The sequence below is a fragment of the Lissotriton vulgaris genome, chromosome 12 (genome assembly GCF_964263255.1).
Source record: "Lissotriton vulgaris chromosome 12, aLisVul1.2, whole genome shotgun sequence".
Classification (NCBI taxonomy): domain Eukaryota; kingdom Metazoa; phylum Chordata; class Amphibia; order Caudata; family Salamandridae; genus Lissotriton; species Lissotriton vulgaris.
The window spans coordinates 350006078-350021062 of NC_141700.1; the positions used below are offsets into that span (position 1 = coordinate 350006078).

Here is a 14985-nt window from a genome sequence, read left to right on the forward strand (position 1 = left end):
TCTAAATAACCTGAGGTAAATTACATGGCAAAAACACATTAGAAAGAGTTGACATTTTCAACCAATGATAACATTACTTTCAAGTTGTATTTTTATGTGCTGACATTTGATTGGTTTGGTACATGAATATATATGAAAAATAAGAGGGAAAGACAGCCATTTTGACTGGAACTCCCTGAGGCACATTTACAAAGCATTTCCTGAGAAACCTAAGACACTTTTCCAAAGGGAAGTTAATAGTTTTGAAGGAGAAATATGTTGTGCACCTAAAGTTATTTTTATAAAAACGTTTCCTGTTAGATATTTACTGTCCCTCAGTTATAGTTATAGATTGAGTAAGGCTTCTCTGTTGTAGTCATAGATTGAGTTAGACTTGATCACATGCAGTACTTTATATTTCTACTTCCTGCCTTGTAGAATACACTGCCCAAACATAAATTCACTCTTAAAAACTCAGAACTATGTTGTACACGTTAAGTTAAAAATAAAAATGTTGAAGTTTCTTACTTAAACTCTATTTGTCTCTCTCTTTTTATTCTACCTTAACAGCAATTATGGATAAAAAAGCACAGGAACCCAAAGTACAACCTGAAATACAGGACAATAATGACGATTTTTTTTAATGTGACAGTAGACGAACAACTGTTGGAATTTATGGACAATTTTGATAAACAAGAGACAATTTATGAAAATAAAGATCATGAAATTTCAGATGAAGTACTACTTGAAATTTCCATAGATTTTTAAAATTAATATCAATAAAATTTTATTTATAAATTAAAAATTGTTTAAGACATTATTCATTTTTTTTCAAAATTTAAGATATAATAGTAGAGTAATTATAAAAAAAGTCAGACTAATGGTAAAGAGTACAACATTTTTATATTACTATGTGCTCAGGGAGTGCTCAAAGGATCTGTTTCTACTTTCCCATGAATCTAGGAGAATAATTTACTTACTTGATGTCTTTTAAAAATGTGTTTTTTGACTTAAAATGGCTCAAAGGCTTTGTAAATATGCCCCATGCTGACTATGAATCTCTAGCAGTATATATCAAGAAAACTAAATGACTTCAATAAACGTTTTTAAACATATCAAGTAAGCAAATTATTCTCCCCCATTCATGGGGAATTTACTTAAAATGCTCTAACACACATGAGGGCGTATTTACAAGGCCCTTGCACCACTTTTGCATCACTTTTAACATGGGAAAAATAACTTGAAAGTGGCTCAAAGGCCTTGTAAATATGCCCCATGCTGGCTATAAAACTCTAGCAGTACATATCAAGAAACCTAAATGACTTCAAGAAACGTTTTTATACACATCAAGTAAGCAAATTATTCTCCCTGAATCATGGGGCAAGTGAAATACTTGTTTAAAGAAGCAGACACCATTTTTTCCTTCTCTGGGGTAGGTCTGGAAATGCTTTTTAAAGGACACCTTTGAGCAATTGATGGCACTTTTTCCTCAAACTGCCTTGGTATATTCCAAAATATGCCAAAGACAGAAATGGAAGTGGTCCAATCAATGTTATCCACAAATTGAGAAAGCGAGGAAGCATGTAAATAAATCTGTTTCAGCTTACATAACAAACCATGGAATGGGCTCCATCTACAACAATAACTTGCGTTACTACATGCAAGATATCTACCAAGGAGATGGTGTGCACTTCTCAGATGAGGGAAACAGAGTTTTCATACAAAATTTAAGCCTGTGTATTGATACCTACTTAGAACTTACACAGAACCCAAAAGCTCTTTTCAGAGCTACCTTAACTATAATTACTCTTTTAAAATTTCGAATGTACCTTTTTTCACTAATTTTCACTTATGTTCGCGTCCCGGTTCGCTACCCGGTTCGCGTACCGGCAGCTAACCGCGCGAAAAAATCTAAATTATTTTTTCTTACGACATATATGAGCCTCCTCAGCTACCCTCAGAAAACATAGGGGGTCAAGATACTTCTCCCATGCCCCCTTACACCCATTTCCCACATTGTTATTCCTCCATCTTGTGATAAAATTTGTCCAAAACACAAAATGGCGAACTCCCATTACGCTACCGGTAAGCTACTCTGTTCGCGTACCGGGACGCGCCTCTACTACGAAAAATCGCAAACATTTTTATTTTTTGCCCCACGGGGCACTTTAATATCCCCCTCATCAATCCTAGGGGGTCAGGAGGGGTCTACCTTGCCCCCTTTCCTTCTTTTCCCCCTTCATTTTTCACCACATCTTGTCTCTCGATCATATCGAGAGACAAGATGGCGGCCAGCCCGGACTGTTTAGAATGTTGACAGACAACGGAGAGCCAATCAGCTTCGCTTCGCGAACTTCCGTTACGCGTCAGGTACGCGAACCGGAGCGCTGTCACAGATATATCTGTTTTTTAAAATGTTAATTTCTCAAAATCCAGTGGAGCACATATATTGAGACATAGCAAAGGCACGTCGGGCAAACCATATCTACAATTCTGCCAAGTTTCGTGTAAATCCATTCAGCCGTTCGAGCTAAAAGTGATTCCAACCGCCCTATGGAAAAATGAATGGGAAAAACACGTTTTGGGACCCCCCTTTTTTCTCGGCCCCCCCTTGACGAAACCCCCCCCCCAAATTTTCAGGGGCTGCTCAGAAACAAAATGTGCCATTTTCCTGAAAATTTCAGCCAATTCCGTCCACAAACGCCAAAGTTATTCAACATAGAATTTTCAGAAATCCCATAGGAAAAAAATCCTAACTATATATACCTACTGGCGACCGCCAGTAGGTGTTATATATATATATATATATATATATATATATATATATACATGCAATCTCTAGTTGGAGCAATGCGCCTACCTGCAAAACTTTGGACGTTGGTGTAAGAAACACAGCTCGTAGCCCCCCCCCCGTCAAAGACATTGCCACTGTGTGTTTGTTTCTACTGGGGACAGAGTATGCAATTGTTACTGTGTGAAGGGGCAGACAAGGTTACTTACCATCACATTCACCCATGCAGGCAGCCGCAGCGGATTTGTTTTCAATGGCCAACAGGATTGGGTTACCACTGAGTGCACAAGTGCTTTATTTCTTAAAGGGCACCCGCAATAGAAGACGGACCGGTGCGGAGTAATGTTTGGGACCGCGTATGGAGTGAATCCAGAGTGAAGGAGGAGCGTAGTAAGTCATCCAATGGGAGTGGACATCTGAACTTTCGAAAAGGCTCCCAGGAGTACTATCTTGCACGAGTGAAACCGGCACTGATGAAAGCCGAGTTGGCTGAAACGCATCTGCCTGAGCGTTTCACGGACTGGAGATATTTACCTCTGTGCGCTATACTGCAAGATCGTTTTGAATAAATATCACGATTGCCCCTGAGCATGTGTCGGCCCATTCTTCTGGTGAGTGGGATTGGTTCTATGTGTAGCCAGAATGCAGGCACTGGCAACCGACACGCATTCTCGATTTGGAGCAACACGCGCCTACCTGCAAAACTTTAGACGGTGTGAGAAACACAGCACATAGCCCCCCCCCCCCCGTCAGAGACATTGCCACTGTGTGTTTGTTTCTACTGGGGAGAGAGTATGCAGTCGTTACTGCGTGAAGGGGCAGACAAGGGTACTTACCATCACATTCACCCATGCAGGCAGCCGCAGCGTATTTCTTTTCAATGGCCATCAGGATTGGGGTACCACTGAGTGCACGAGTGCCTTATTACTTAAGGGGCACCCGCAATTGAAGACGGACCAGTGCGGAGTAATGTTTGGGACTGCGTATGGATTGAATCCAGAGTGAAGGAGGAGCCTAGTATGTCATCCAATGGGAGTGGACACCTGAACTTTCGAAAAGGCTCCCAGGAGTACTATCTTGCATGAGTGAAACCGGCACTGATGAAAGCCGAATTGGCTGAAACGCGTCTGCCTGAGCGTTTCACGGACTGGAGATTTTTACCTCTGTGAGCTGTACTGCAAGATCATTTTGAATAAATACCACGTTTGTCCCTAAGCATGTGTCGGCCCATTCTTCTGGTGAGTGGGATTGGTGTTATATATATATATATATATACATATATATATATACACACCAATTGGTTTGGCTTTCACGTGATAAAACTTGCAATATCAAACAGTGAGATTCATAAATGCTGTGGTGGAGATAATGACGCTGTCAGCCCAGAGCTAAATAAAATGCCTGAATAGCTTACACATTACACACAACTTATATTTGGGTGAGGAGTTACAAAAGATTCAAAGCAAATGTATAGGGTGACAAGCCCTGAGCTACACAGGCTCAAGAAAAGTGGATTAATGTGTGAAGTCTGGGAATATGAACAGGAACAGAGCTACAGGATTGCATGCTGCTCTCCCAAGATATGTCTATGTTCCTTGAGTCACATATAAAAATGGGGGGAGAGAGGGGATATTGTAGAACAAACATCAGCACAACCACTCTGCATATAGAGTGAAACAGAAAAGAAACAAACTACTGAGATGTTCTCTATGTAAAGAAAATAGTTAGCACTTGTGCACATGTGGAGGCTGAGAGGGTCTTATTAGGCTCAATAATGGAGCACATCGGATCACAGCTCCAAACTGTGAGGCACAGGACAGGCGGGAGGATCCAACCTCTAGTCAACAGTAGACCACGAGTTTCCTCATGTAGGAATGCATCCACTACTAATGATTAACTTGACGTATAGATCATATTTACATATTCACCTACACTATGTAAGATAGAACTAGATGGGGTAGGTTAAAGTACGTAGAAGGGCCACCCAGCTAATGGTATAATCCTAGTGATGCTTCCACATGATGGAAACGGAACAATTAGGTTGATACTTTAATGGTGATGAAGGAAGTATTCTAAAAACTACTTTTCACCCTTTTCTTTTTTTAAGGTTTAACCTTATTTAAGATGGGGTTCAGACTGAATAAAATACTCAAACCATCCTGTTCCTAAAACAATGTTATTATCACTCAAGTCTGACAATACATCCACAAACACTTCCTCTCAATAAGAGACCTGGATGGGCCCCTTAAAAAACAAATTTTTAAGTATGTACCAAGTCTAAATATTTTTCTTTACTTAAAAACTTCTCAACCTGCTTTTTGTTCTGTTCATACAGTGCCATGGAAAGCATTCAGAAACTTTAGGGATGGTGGTGCTATATCCTTCAACGAGCACCCCATTCCTAACAGAAACTGGACCATCCAATGATCGCCACAGGTAGTGTGAGAAGAGGGCTGCACTCCCCCGGAATGGGGAAACAGCCATAAGAATGCAGCTTTTACCAAACAATACATTTACAACATGGCACTTACAATGCTCCTACCGTCATCACGCATAGCCTTTACCACGCACGATTTTACAACAAGTATCCCTTACCATTGCATGCCTTTACAATGAATTACATTGTAAAGGTATGAATGGTAAAGGCATATTCCTGGTAAAGGTGGTAAAGGCACTACCCCGGCATGCCCCTTTTCCAGACCTCAGATCTCCTTTTATATATTATTTTGCGACCTAGTAAAATGTATCAGATTAAAGGGAACCAAGACTACAACTCCCCGAAATGGTGCCCACCTTAGGTCACCTTACCAGTGACCAGCACAGCTTGGTTTGGGAAAAATATCATGCTCTCAATACGGCATTTAATGTAATTTACACCCTGGACCCATGAGGTTGCCATTGTTATGTTTGCTGGCACACCCCAAGCACATGGTCTTTTTAGCGGCACACAATGTGCCTGAAGGTATTTGCATGGCTGCCAAGTGGAATAGTCTCACACACGACACATTCAGCCAGCATTTGTTTTTAGGACTGTGACCTTTTGAGCACGTCAAAGATGTTTCAACTAAAACTACAAGTCCCAGAATGCAATTTGCTGTTGGGTTAAATTTTGAAATGAAGTGTCCCATGACATGCAGCTCTTGGGCCTGATTCACAAACGGCCTCCGCAGAAAGTCAGCAGTGAGAATTCTCACGTGAAGATTCTGCCCCAAGTGCAGAGACTCCTCCGCGACTGCGGGGCCTATGCCACAAGTGCGGAGGCCCTTTGTGAATCAGGTCCATGGTGTCTATGTATCTAATAGAGCATTTGTGGAAGGAAGGTACAGGGGTGGCAAGGGCCTATTGTGAAGAGATGTGTTACAGTCGCACAACCAGCCCTAACACTATGAATTTCAGTACTTGCATTCCTGGGTTTAATTGGAAAAAACAATACACACTGTATCCAAGGCACTGTATTTTGTGATCCAGTGGCTGCAGCATTTTATTTAATTGTGGATTTATCAGACTAGACACAAGGTACCATATGGTGCATCATTTTCGGATTTTCCCGAAATGTGTATTAAATTCAAATAGATGAAACATTGCTATAAGGCCAGACACTAGGCGCAACACCGCACTAGATGCGTTGAAACAATCAACTGGTCACCTTTTAGCTGTAGATGGCTCTAGTCAAAATGTAAAAGAGGTGAAACTTGTGCCTAAATAGTTTTAATATAACCATTAGATAAACTACTTATCGGCTTCTGTCTGCAAAAAAAGCACTATCCCTAAATATTGAATTGTAATTCAAACAGGGCGGTAGGAACCAGGATTCCTTGTTTGTCATTAAAATATTTGTGTCTATTTAAGCAAATGCATATATTCACATCACAGGCACTATACTCAAAGGGGTAGTTACTTTTTAAGAGGACACTCGTGTAAGAATTGCAAACACGGAACATCTCTTTTTGGTGGCCTGAAGTTATAACTAATAAGGTACCTTCTAGCGAGAAGCAGTCGTAATAAAAATGTAATGTGCAGTACATTACTGCAGGACAGTCTTCTATTGGAAGCAAATGAATTCAATGCTCCCACACTGTGAAAACAAAATGATCACGAAATTGAAAATCAATTTTGAAACATAATTGGGATGAGCAGGATAAAAAGTCACACTTTTCATTACAAGTTTACGGACTCGCAATGATCCATGTAGAATTATTTTTGGAACCTTTCGAATTTGACCAAAGTTACTGTTCTAGTGTAATTTAAAAGTACTTAACTTACCTTAAAAGATTTGGGAGAAGCCGCATTCTATTTCCTCAAAGTCGCATTTAAATCCTAGCCAGTATTAAACAATAGTGTAGGATGAGACCACCCCAAATTTCTGCGATTTACCACTAATTGTTCCAGCACAATCTATGGAGTGAACCCAAATGCCCCCCTCCCTCTGCAATGTTGCTTTTAAAACTCTCCCAGATAATTTCACCACGCCCATCAACCAGATTTGCCGTTGTCACCTAAGTCAGGTACTGTCACAAAGCAAGTGGATAGAAACTTCTGAATTTGCAGGTAAGGCTCTTCAGTGTTGAGCTCCGGTGGCAGAGGCGAAGGCTGGAAACCTCTCAGAACCCCTCCCTACCCTCCTGTTTGTAAAGGCTTTCACTGGATGGCTGATGGAAGCTCTCAGATTTCCCTGATGGTAAACTCCAACCAAGGCAACTGTCATTATGCGATTTGGAGGCAGCAGCATTTTCCTACACCCACATAATCCATCATTTGCTGCATAATCTATAGATAAATAAAAAATCCAGCTCAAATGGACCAAATGTTACAAAAAATGTGCCACAAGTTTCTGCGCAGTGGAAGCAATGGCGGCTCCTCCGCTAAGGCTGAGGAGCATCGCTCCACTGTTCGTTCAGTAGTGGAAAATAAAAATAAAATGATAATAACAAGAAGTTATTATCATTTTATTTTCCTTTTCGACTACGGTCGGGGTGGGGCTGGCTCGCCGCAGAGGGAGCAGGAGAGGCTTGCACTCCACACTATATGCGCATGATGCTTTCTTCGGCCCTCTAGGGCCGGCCTAACAGTCATGTGTTGTTGCCATGTTCTCCATGGGCTGTGCTGCACAGCCCCGTGGAGAACATGCCCAGCCTCCACAGACACTGCTTGAGCAGCCAAACAGGCCGCTCAGACCAATCAAGACGCTGCTCCTGCAGCATCGTATTTGGCTGGCAGAGTCTGGAAGACTGGGTGCTTCCAGTGCAGGCTGCAGCCATGAAGAAGACAAGACGAAGGAGTAGAGGCGTGCAGCGGAGGCGACAAAGCAGGTACATTCATTTATTTTATTTTTTTAATCTTTTCAACCCCCCCAACCACCCTCATCACCACCCCCGTCCAGAGGCAGCCGCCACTGAGTGGAAGGCCGTTTGTAAAGGTTGACTGGTCCCCTTGCTGCTGCTTATTGCGGTGTTTTGGGTGTTAAACAGATACTAATGAGGTGAAACCTTTGCCGAGACAGTGTTAACCTATGTAAAAATGACAAAATATTGAAGTAATAGAATCCTAAAATGTGCTGCATTATGCTGCATAATTTTTCTTTACTTGACACCTAATTTAGCCACCCTTGTTGCATAACCTAGACTTCCCTTGCCATATAATTCCTGTGGGCCTGGCCGTGGCCCATTTACGTCATGAGACCCTTTTGCATACTAAAGTTGATGGCTAGTACGTTGTTCTACAAACTGTTGCACCATTCTGTCTCATATCCTTGTTTGATAAAAACAATTGTATAAAAAAAATTATGTGGGTACAAGATATGGGTACAATTGTAAGTTACAAAAATAGATAGTGCATAGAAAAGAGCGGCACATCCCATTTTAATTACGGATGCCCATGAGGTACCTTTTACATATTGCGCTAAATATCAAATCTCTGCCGTTTCTCAGTGCTATAAGTTACAGATGTTACTACAACGCAATTTTTGGTACTCAATTGACTCACCATGCAAGGATAGAAGGCCTAGTTCGCTGAGTCTAGATTCGAACTTATGATCTCCTTTGTCAGCAGCAAAAGGTAAGCTCTCTGAGCAATCCCATGGGCTAATTGTCTGGTCCAGTGTCGTTCTAAGCCAACATCAAAAAGCCTATCTACTTCAGCTACCTGACCCTCTAGTTATGAATTGAAAACAACTTCTGTACGTCACATTTAAACATAAATGTTTAGTAATAGAGATATCTATGCCGATAGGAAGTGTTATCTTTCTCCGTCCTTAGTAGTGGCAGGTAGACAATAAGTCTAGAATTAAAAATCACCTTTGGTAAACAGATTCTAACATAGTCACAGTGAAACATATTGCCCATTATATAAGAAACGCAGACTTGGCTTGTTCTCATAATAGATTAAAAAGTACCCTAGGCCATAGTATTTACTTATTCTCTGAAACTACATTTGATCACACTGAATACATGAATGTTGCTAAGGTATAACATTAGCGAATCCTAAATTAAATCTCCATACCTATGCAAAGCAGGTCCAAGATGGAAATATAATGACCACGCCACTACTGAAACAAAATAAATAAAAATATATTTGAAGAGGTTTTCTCCCAACAACTCTTGAAATGTTTTGTTACGTTCGCATGCGCGCTGCTCCCATTGGTTTCAATCATAAAACAGTGCTCACCCGCTTGGCAGCCCAGACGCCATGCCCGAACGTCATGGTTACGTAACGTGCCTAAATACATAGCCCGGAAACAAATTGAAAATGAAAGCTCACCGCGAATCTCTTGATGTAGTCGGAGACGGAGAACCCTCCCGTGCTGAGGCGAATGGACCTGTGGAGCGCGGATTTCTGGTACAAGGTCCCCATGTTCTCCAGATGGCAGTGCGCCCAGCCTGCCCAAAGTCCTTCACTGAATTAAGAGCACAGCCTTGATGGAGCTTGCTAGAATGGCGGCCGTGCGATAATGCTGGAATTCAATCTTATCAGACACTACAGCAGGCATTTCAGCCATGCCACCTGCTTATCTGTGATACTCGGTAGTATCTCTGAATCCCTGCAACAAGCTTCCTGTGGCGCTGATATGCTGCCGCTACTTTAAGCCATTGACATGCAATCAGTGGCGATGGAAGGCAGCCATGCTGTCTGAACTTGCTGTCCCATGGATACATCATTTTACGTCATTGGATAAGTGTTGATTCAAAGTTTGCTGAAACACCAATACTGTACGTTTTCTTTGGCAGTGAACTCAAGGGACAAATATGACCTCAATTTTCCATGTGTCAACAACCAGGATTGCCAAATAGTTTGCCTTTTAAAAGTCAAAGCATTAATGTCTCGATTTCAAAGTTGTTTGGTGTTTAGTTAATGGAAGATTGTGTGCGGCAGTGGTAGCAATCCCATCATCATTGATGACATCACTCCGGTCGCTCATCACGGAGGCTAGTTGACTCCCCTTTGGCTATACTGAGCAGGCTAAGCATACAGGGCATGGCCTTTGGGCAGGCCTAGTATTCTGCACACCTTCCTCCAGAGTAAGCCCAGTTTGGCCTCTGAAAATGCCAGCAGGCTCTGAGCGTAGAGCCTAGTCTAGGGGCCTTCCCTGTGTTGAAGCCCCTTACGCCCCAAAAATGTCTGTTGCTCTGTTCAGAGGAGCTAAAATTTAAATTCTTTGATAAAGATGAATAGTATTACTGCAACTATATGTCTTAACAAAGAATAGAGAATAAAATATGCTGCTGTTACCCGCGAGCAATACAAAGCCTAATAACCTGCTCTCAATTGAATAAGATTTTTAAATCAGCAGCCAGCGCATGCTGTGCATGATTCAGAGTAGGGGTGCGAAGGCCAAGACCTGCACTCTGAGCTTAGTGTCTGCCGCTTGGGCTATGGGCACTGCAACATTTCTCGCTTAACACAATCATGTTGATCATTGCAACCATTACTCCTACCTGTGTACTGCTTATGACCTCACCACTCATGATGTCACAAATGAAGCTATGGTTGAGTTGCTTTAATTAAAAAAATACAGCAAACTCCAGCATGTAGTGATGAAGGCAGACGGAGGTAAGTTCAAGTTGTTTTTATTTATGGCTACACAGTAGACAGGACCCAACAGACCGCTTGCTATCCAGCTCCAACCACCCACCGACTGCTCAAAACCTGCATCCTCAACAGTGAATGCTACCTAGCAACATTAGAACTGAGATGAATGGACAGCGAGAACTAAGAACTCTCTGCTCCCAGCACTGAACAAGGACAACATGAGCACAACATATGAGCACAGTATAAGAATACAAAATAGGAGTATTTAAGTTTTTATACAAATCAGAATATACGTTCAAGCTAAGGTTTTGGGGAGGGTTTTAATGTTTGTGTAACACTTTATATTTTCTAGTGAGTAAAGAGTCATCATTTTTCTGCAGCGCTGTATTTTCAGTTAATATTTTTGAGTATTTAAAAGGTACACCGGTCTGAGACCAAAAGAAGAAATCACAGTGCACAGGTGGAGGAGATCAGCACTGTGATCTTGGTGCAAAGCCTTTCACCACGCAATACACACAGCTCTGTGCACTCTGAACTGTCTGTGCACAGACTTTGGCTTTTAGAACAGACCATGGCCTAAGTCACACCTTGCATCCAGTCAATCTGGCCTTGGTGCCCAGTTTTAAATTAAACATTTAAAACATTTTTTTTTTTTACTTTAATAAAAAAAAATTAAATCAGCAAATGCCTATAATCAATCAATCAGGGAATTGTAAGCCCACTACTCACCCGTGAGGGTCACAAGGCGCTGAGGGGTGGGGTCTGCAGATCTGTTTAGCCAAAGAGTCAGGTCTTGAGGGTCTTCCTGAAGGTGTTCAGGGAGGGGGCACGGCTGATGTCTGCTGGTAGCTCCTTCCAGGTCTTGGCTGCAATGTGAGAGAAGGATCTTCCGCCTGCTATGGATCTGTGGATGCGCAGGGTTTAAGCCAGTGCAAGGTTGGAAGATCAGAGGTTTCTTTTGGGTACGTGGAAGTTGATTCTGTCGTTGAGGTATTTGGGTCCGTTGTTGTGTAGGCAATTCAATTCAATTCAAAACAGCTTTATTTGGTTGGGACATACAACCATAAAAGCACAATTTATAACACATGACAGTTTAAAATTGATAAAAAAATCGACATACATGTTAAAAGGGCATACAGTTACAAGTTTCCATTATTCGTCCTACGTTAGATCAGTTCTCTTAATGTAAACATTAAACACATTGAGTTAAGAGTAACACCGGAGCTTCACAAAGTGCAGTTAAAAGTGCATAGATTATAACATGACTCCAGATTTAAACAATAGACTCATAGCAGCACAGCATGGTTATGATTACGAGGGATCGAATCACATGGGCTTTAGAAGGTACATGATTAATAAAACTTCCCTAAACATTACACACATTGCAACTTCTCATAATTAGGGTTAAGAGTAACACCGGAGCTTCACAAAGTGCGGTTTAAAGTGCATAGATTATAACATAACTCTAGATGTAAACAATAGACTCATAGCATGGTTATGATTACAAGGGATCGAATCACATGGGCTTTAGAAGGTACAAAATCTAAAGTGCACGATGCAGGATCAATAAAACTTACCTAAACAAAATAAAGGGTAAAATTAACGTTAGAACAGCATACTCTTTCTAGCCTTAATTGCACTTAGAATGAATGTAGCGGTATAAAACCAAATATCAGGTTCTTTAAGTGCAAAAAGTAGGGTCATAGCAGCATTAATTGTATTGGTTTCACACTTCTTAAACAAAGGTTTGAGATAAACAATCCTAAAAGGCAGAAACAGATCACAAAGAAACAGAAAGTGCAAAGTGCTCTGTTTTGTAATCCCATCACAGGGACAGGGGGAAACGGGGCACTGATTCATCATAGGGAACGCAACCAGGTGATGCACAAGGCCTAGCCTCAATCTTGAAAGTACATAACGATGGGAAGATCTTGTAACGAATGAAAGATAGGCTTGAAAAGTCATCGTATCAATGTATAGATGGTAAAACTGATACGTGGTTTGTTCCCTTACTGATTCCCTCCTGCGTGCATTCTTGTGGGACAGGAACGTGCTCTTTAACTCCTGTTTTGGCATAGCTAAGGTTTCATTTCGCATACCCAATTTAGGTTGGTCAAAAATGTCCCCGTAAGTTTCAGTTAAATAGTAAAGCCAGGGTATCTTCAAGTACTTTTCCAGGCTTAGGCAATCATTTATAATGGACTTGGTAAAAATAGTCTCCTCTTTTAGCCATAATGATCTCCATAGCTGAAGCGGTCTCAATGCAATTAAAAGAATCAAATAGTTTAGACCAACCTCCCAATGGATAAGTTCAGAGGAGGATGATGCCGGAAGGCATAAAAGTTTCTTTAAAAAAGAGTTCTCTTCCACCTGTATGTCGTGACAAGTTACCTGACCCCAAAGCCCAGCCCCATAGAGTGCAACGGATGTGCATCTTGCTTTATAGATCTCAATCATATCTTTAATACGGAGGTGCCCCAGATTAGTAGCGAATTTAGAAACACCGTATATGCTCTTTCTCAATTTCGCGCGAACCTGAGATGTTTCATAATTCCATTTCCCATCCGAAGAAAAGGAAATACCCAAATAACAAAAGTTATCCACATTTTGTATTTTGTTTCCCTCGATAAAAAAAGGTTTCAGGCATTTAATTTTCGGACCACATACCATTGTAAAAGTTTTTGTTTTGTTTATCAGCAACTTACTATTATTAATAAAAGCTGCAAACCCATCTATTAACTTCAGAAGGCCAACCAGTGTTCTGGATAAAAGCACGGCATTGTCCGCATAAAGCAGAACCGGCACTTGCTTGCCCTCCATTATTGGGGAGTCCGCCTGTATCGTCTTAAGTGTGGCATTTACCTCATTAATAAACAAAGTAAAAAGTAGGGGGCTAAAACACAACCTTGACGGATACCGCGTTTTACATTAAAATTAGGAGTACATTCACCCTTCTGGCCATAGCAAACTTTAGTTGTTAAGTTTTCGTATAACCTGGCCAGGAATTAAATAATAGGTTTTGGTGGCCCGAGGTTAAATAAAACAGGCCATAGAACTCCATGATCTTGAAAGTACATAACGATGGGAAGATCTTGTAACGAATGAAAGATAGGCTTGAAAAGCCATCGTATCAATGTATAGATGGTAAAAATGCGCTACTTAAATCCACAAAACATAAAAAAGCTGACCCTGTTCAACTTTAGTATACTTTCCAATTAAAAGCTCCAAATTAATACACTGTTCCAACGTACCTAACCCTTTTGTAAAACCATATTGTACCTGTGCCATGATATCATTATCCAAAACCAAATCCTCCAATCTTAACAATAGGACTCTACTCATAATTTTTACTGAGGAGTCGAGTAATGAGATCGGACGGTAGTTTTTTGTTTCAGATTTGTCACCTTTTTTGTAGATGGGAATGATTACAGATTCTCCTCATGAAGATGGACAACCCTCAGTTACAGTAGCGTTAAAAACTCTAGTTAGTATGGGTCCCAAAAATTCCGGTAGGGATTTGTATGCATCAATGGGTACACCATCAGCCCCTGGTGCTTCCCCCCCTTTGCTATTTCCTATACCTATCAGGTCTTCCTCCAGAGTTATATCAAGCGGGATAATAGGCCAATAGTGTTGGATATTTAAATCTACCAAGGAGGTACTGCTGGGATTAAAAAAATACTGAAAAAATAGGCCACCCATTCCTCTCTACTCACAAAAGTTAAAAGTTCTGGGACAGATTCAATTTTAAGTAATTTAGAATTTACTGTATCCCAAACAAGCTTATTGAGTTTCAGCAGCGAGTGCAAGGTTGTCCCACACCTCATATTGAAGCTCTTTCTTCTTTCGTTTTAGGTTAAGATTATATTCTACTCTGAGCGCATGGACTGCTGTACTAACTATCCCTTGGTTTATTCGTAAGGGCTATTTTCAAGCGATTCAAAGAGATAGTACAAGAGTGGTCAAACCCACCCATGGCCTGTATTTGTTTCCTGGATGACGTCACAGTCAATAATTTAGAAATGCATGCATCGATCTGAAAAAAATTGGACAGTATCCTATGTGGTTCGGTCCCAACTAACAAGCTGTTGTCTATTTCGTTGCCACACTCCTGGACGATTTTTAAAAATATTTCACAGGAGTTTGTGCCACTCCATTTTATTCTTATACCGTTGAGGCGAGACGGGGTG

At 41.1% G+C, this 14985-nt stretch overlaps 1 protein-coding gene across 2 annotated transcripts in view; it reads right to left on the reverse strand.

Moving 5' to 3' along the window:
• The window catches only part of MYLK3 (myosin light chain kinase 3), a 709471-nt gene that overhangs the window by 660290 nt on the left and 34196 nt on the right, over positions 1-14985 (reverse strand). The window contains exon 1 of one of the 2 annotated variants that reach the window (XM_086945116.1): positions 9527-9788. The exons of the other annotated variant lie outside the window; for it this stretch is intronic. Coding sequence (XP_086801242.1) covers positions 9527-9619 — 93 coding nt within the window. The 5' untranslated portion in view covers positions 9620-9788. Of the gene's footprint in view, positions 1-9526; positions 9789-14985 lie in introns of those variants that run through there. 2 annotated transcript variants of the gene reach the window in all.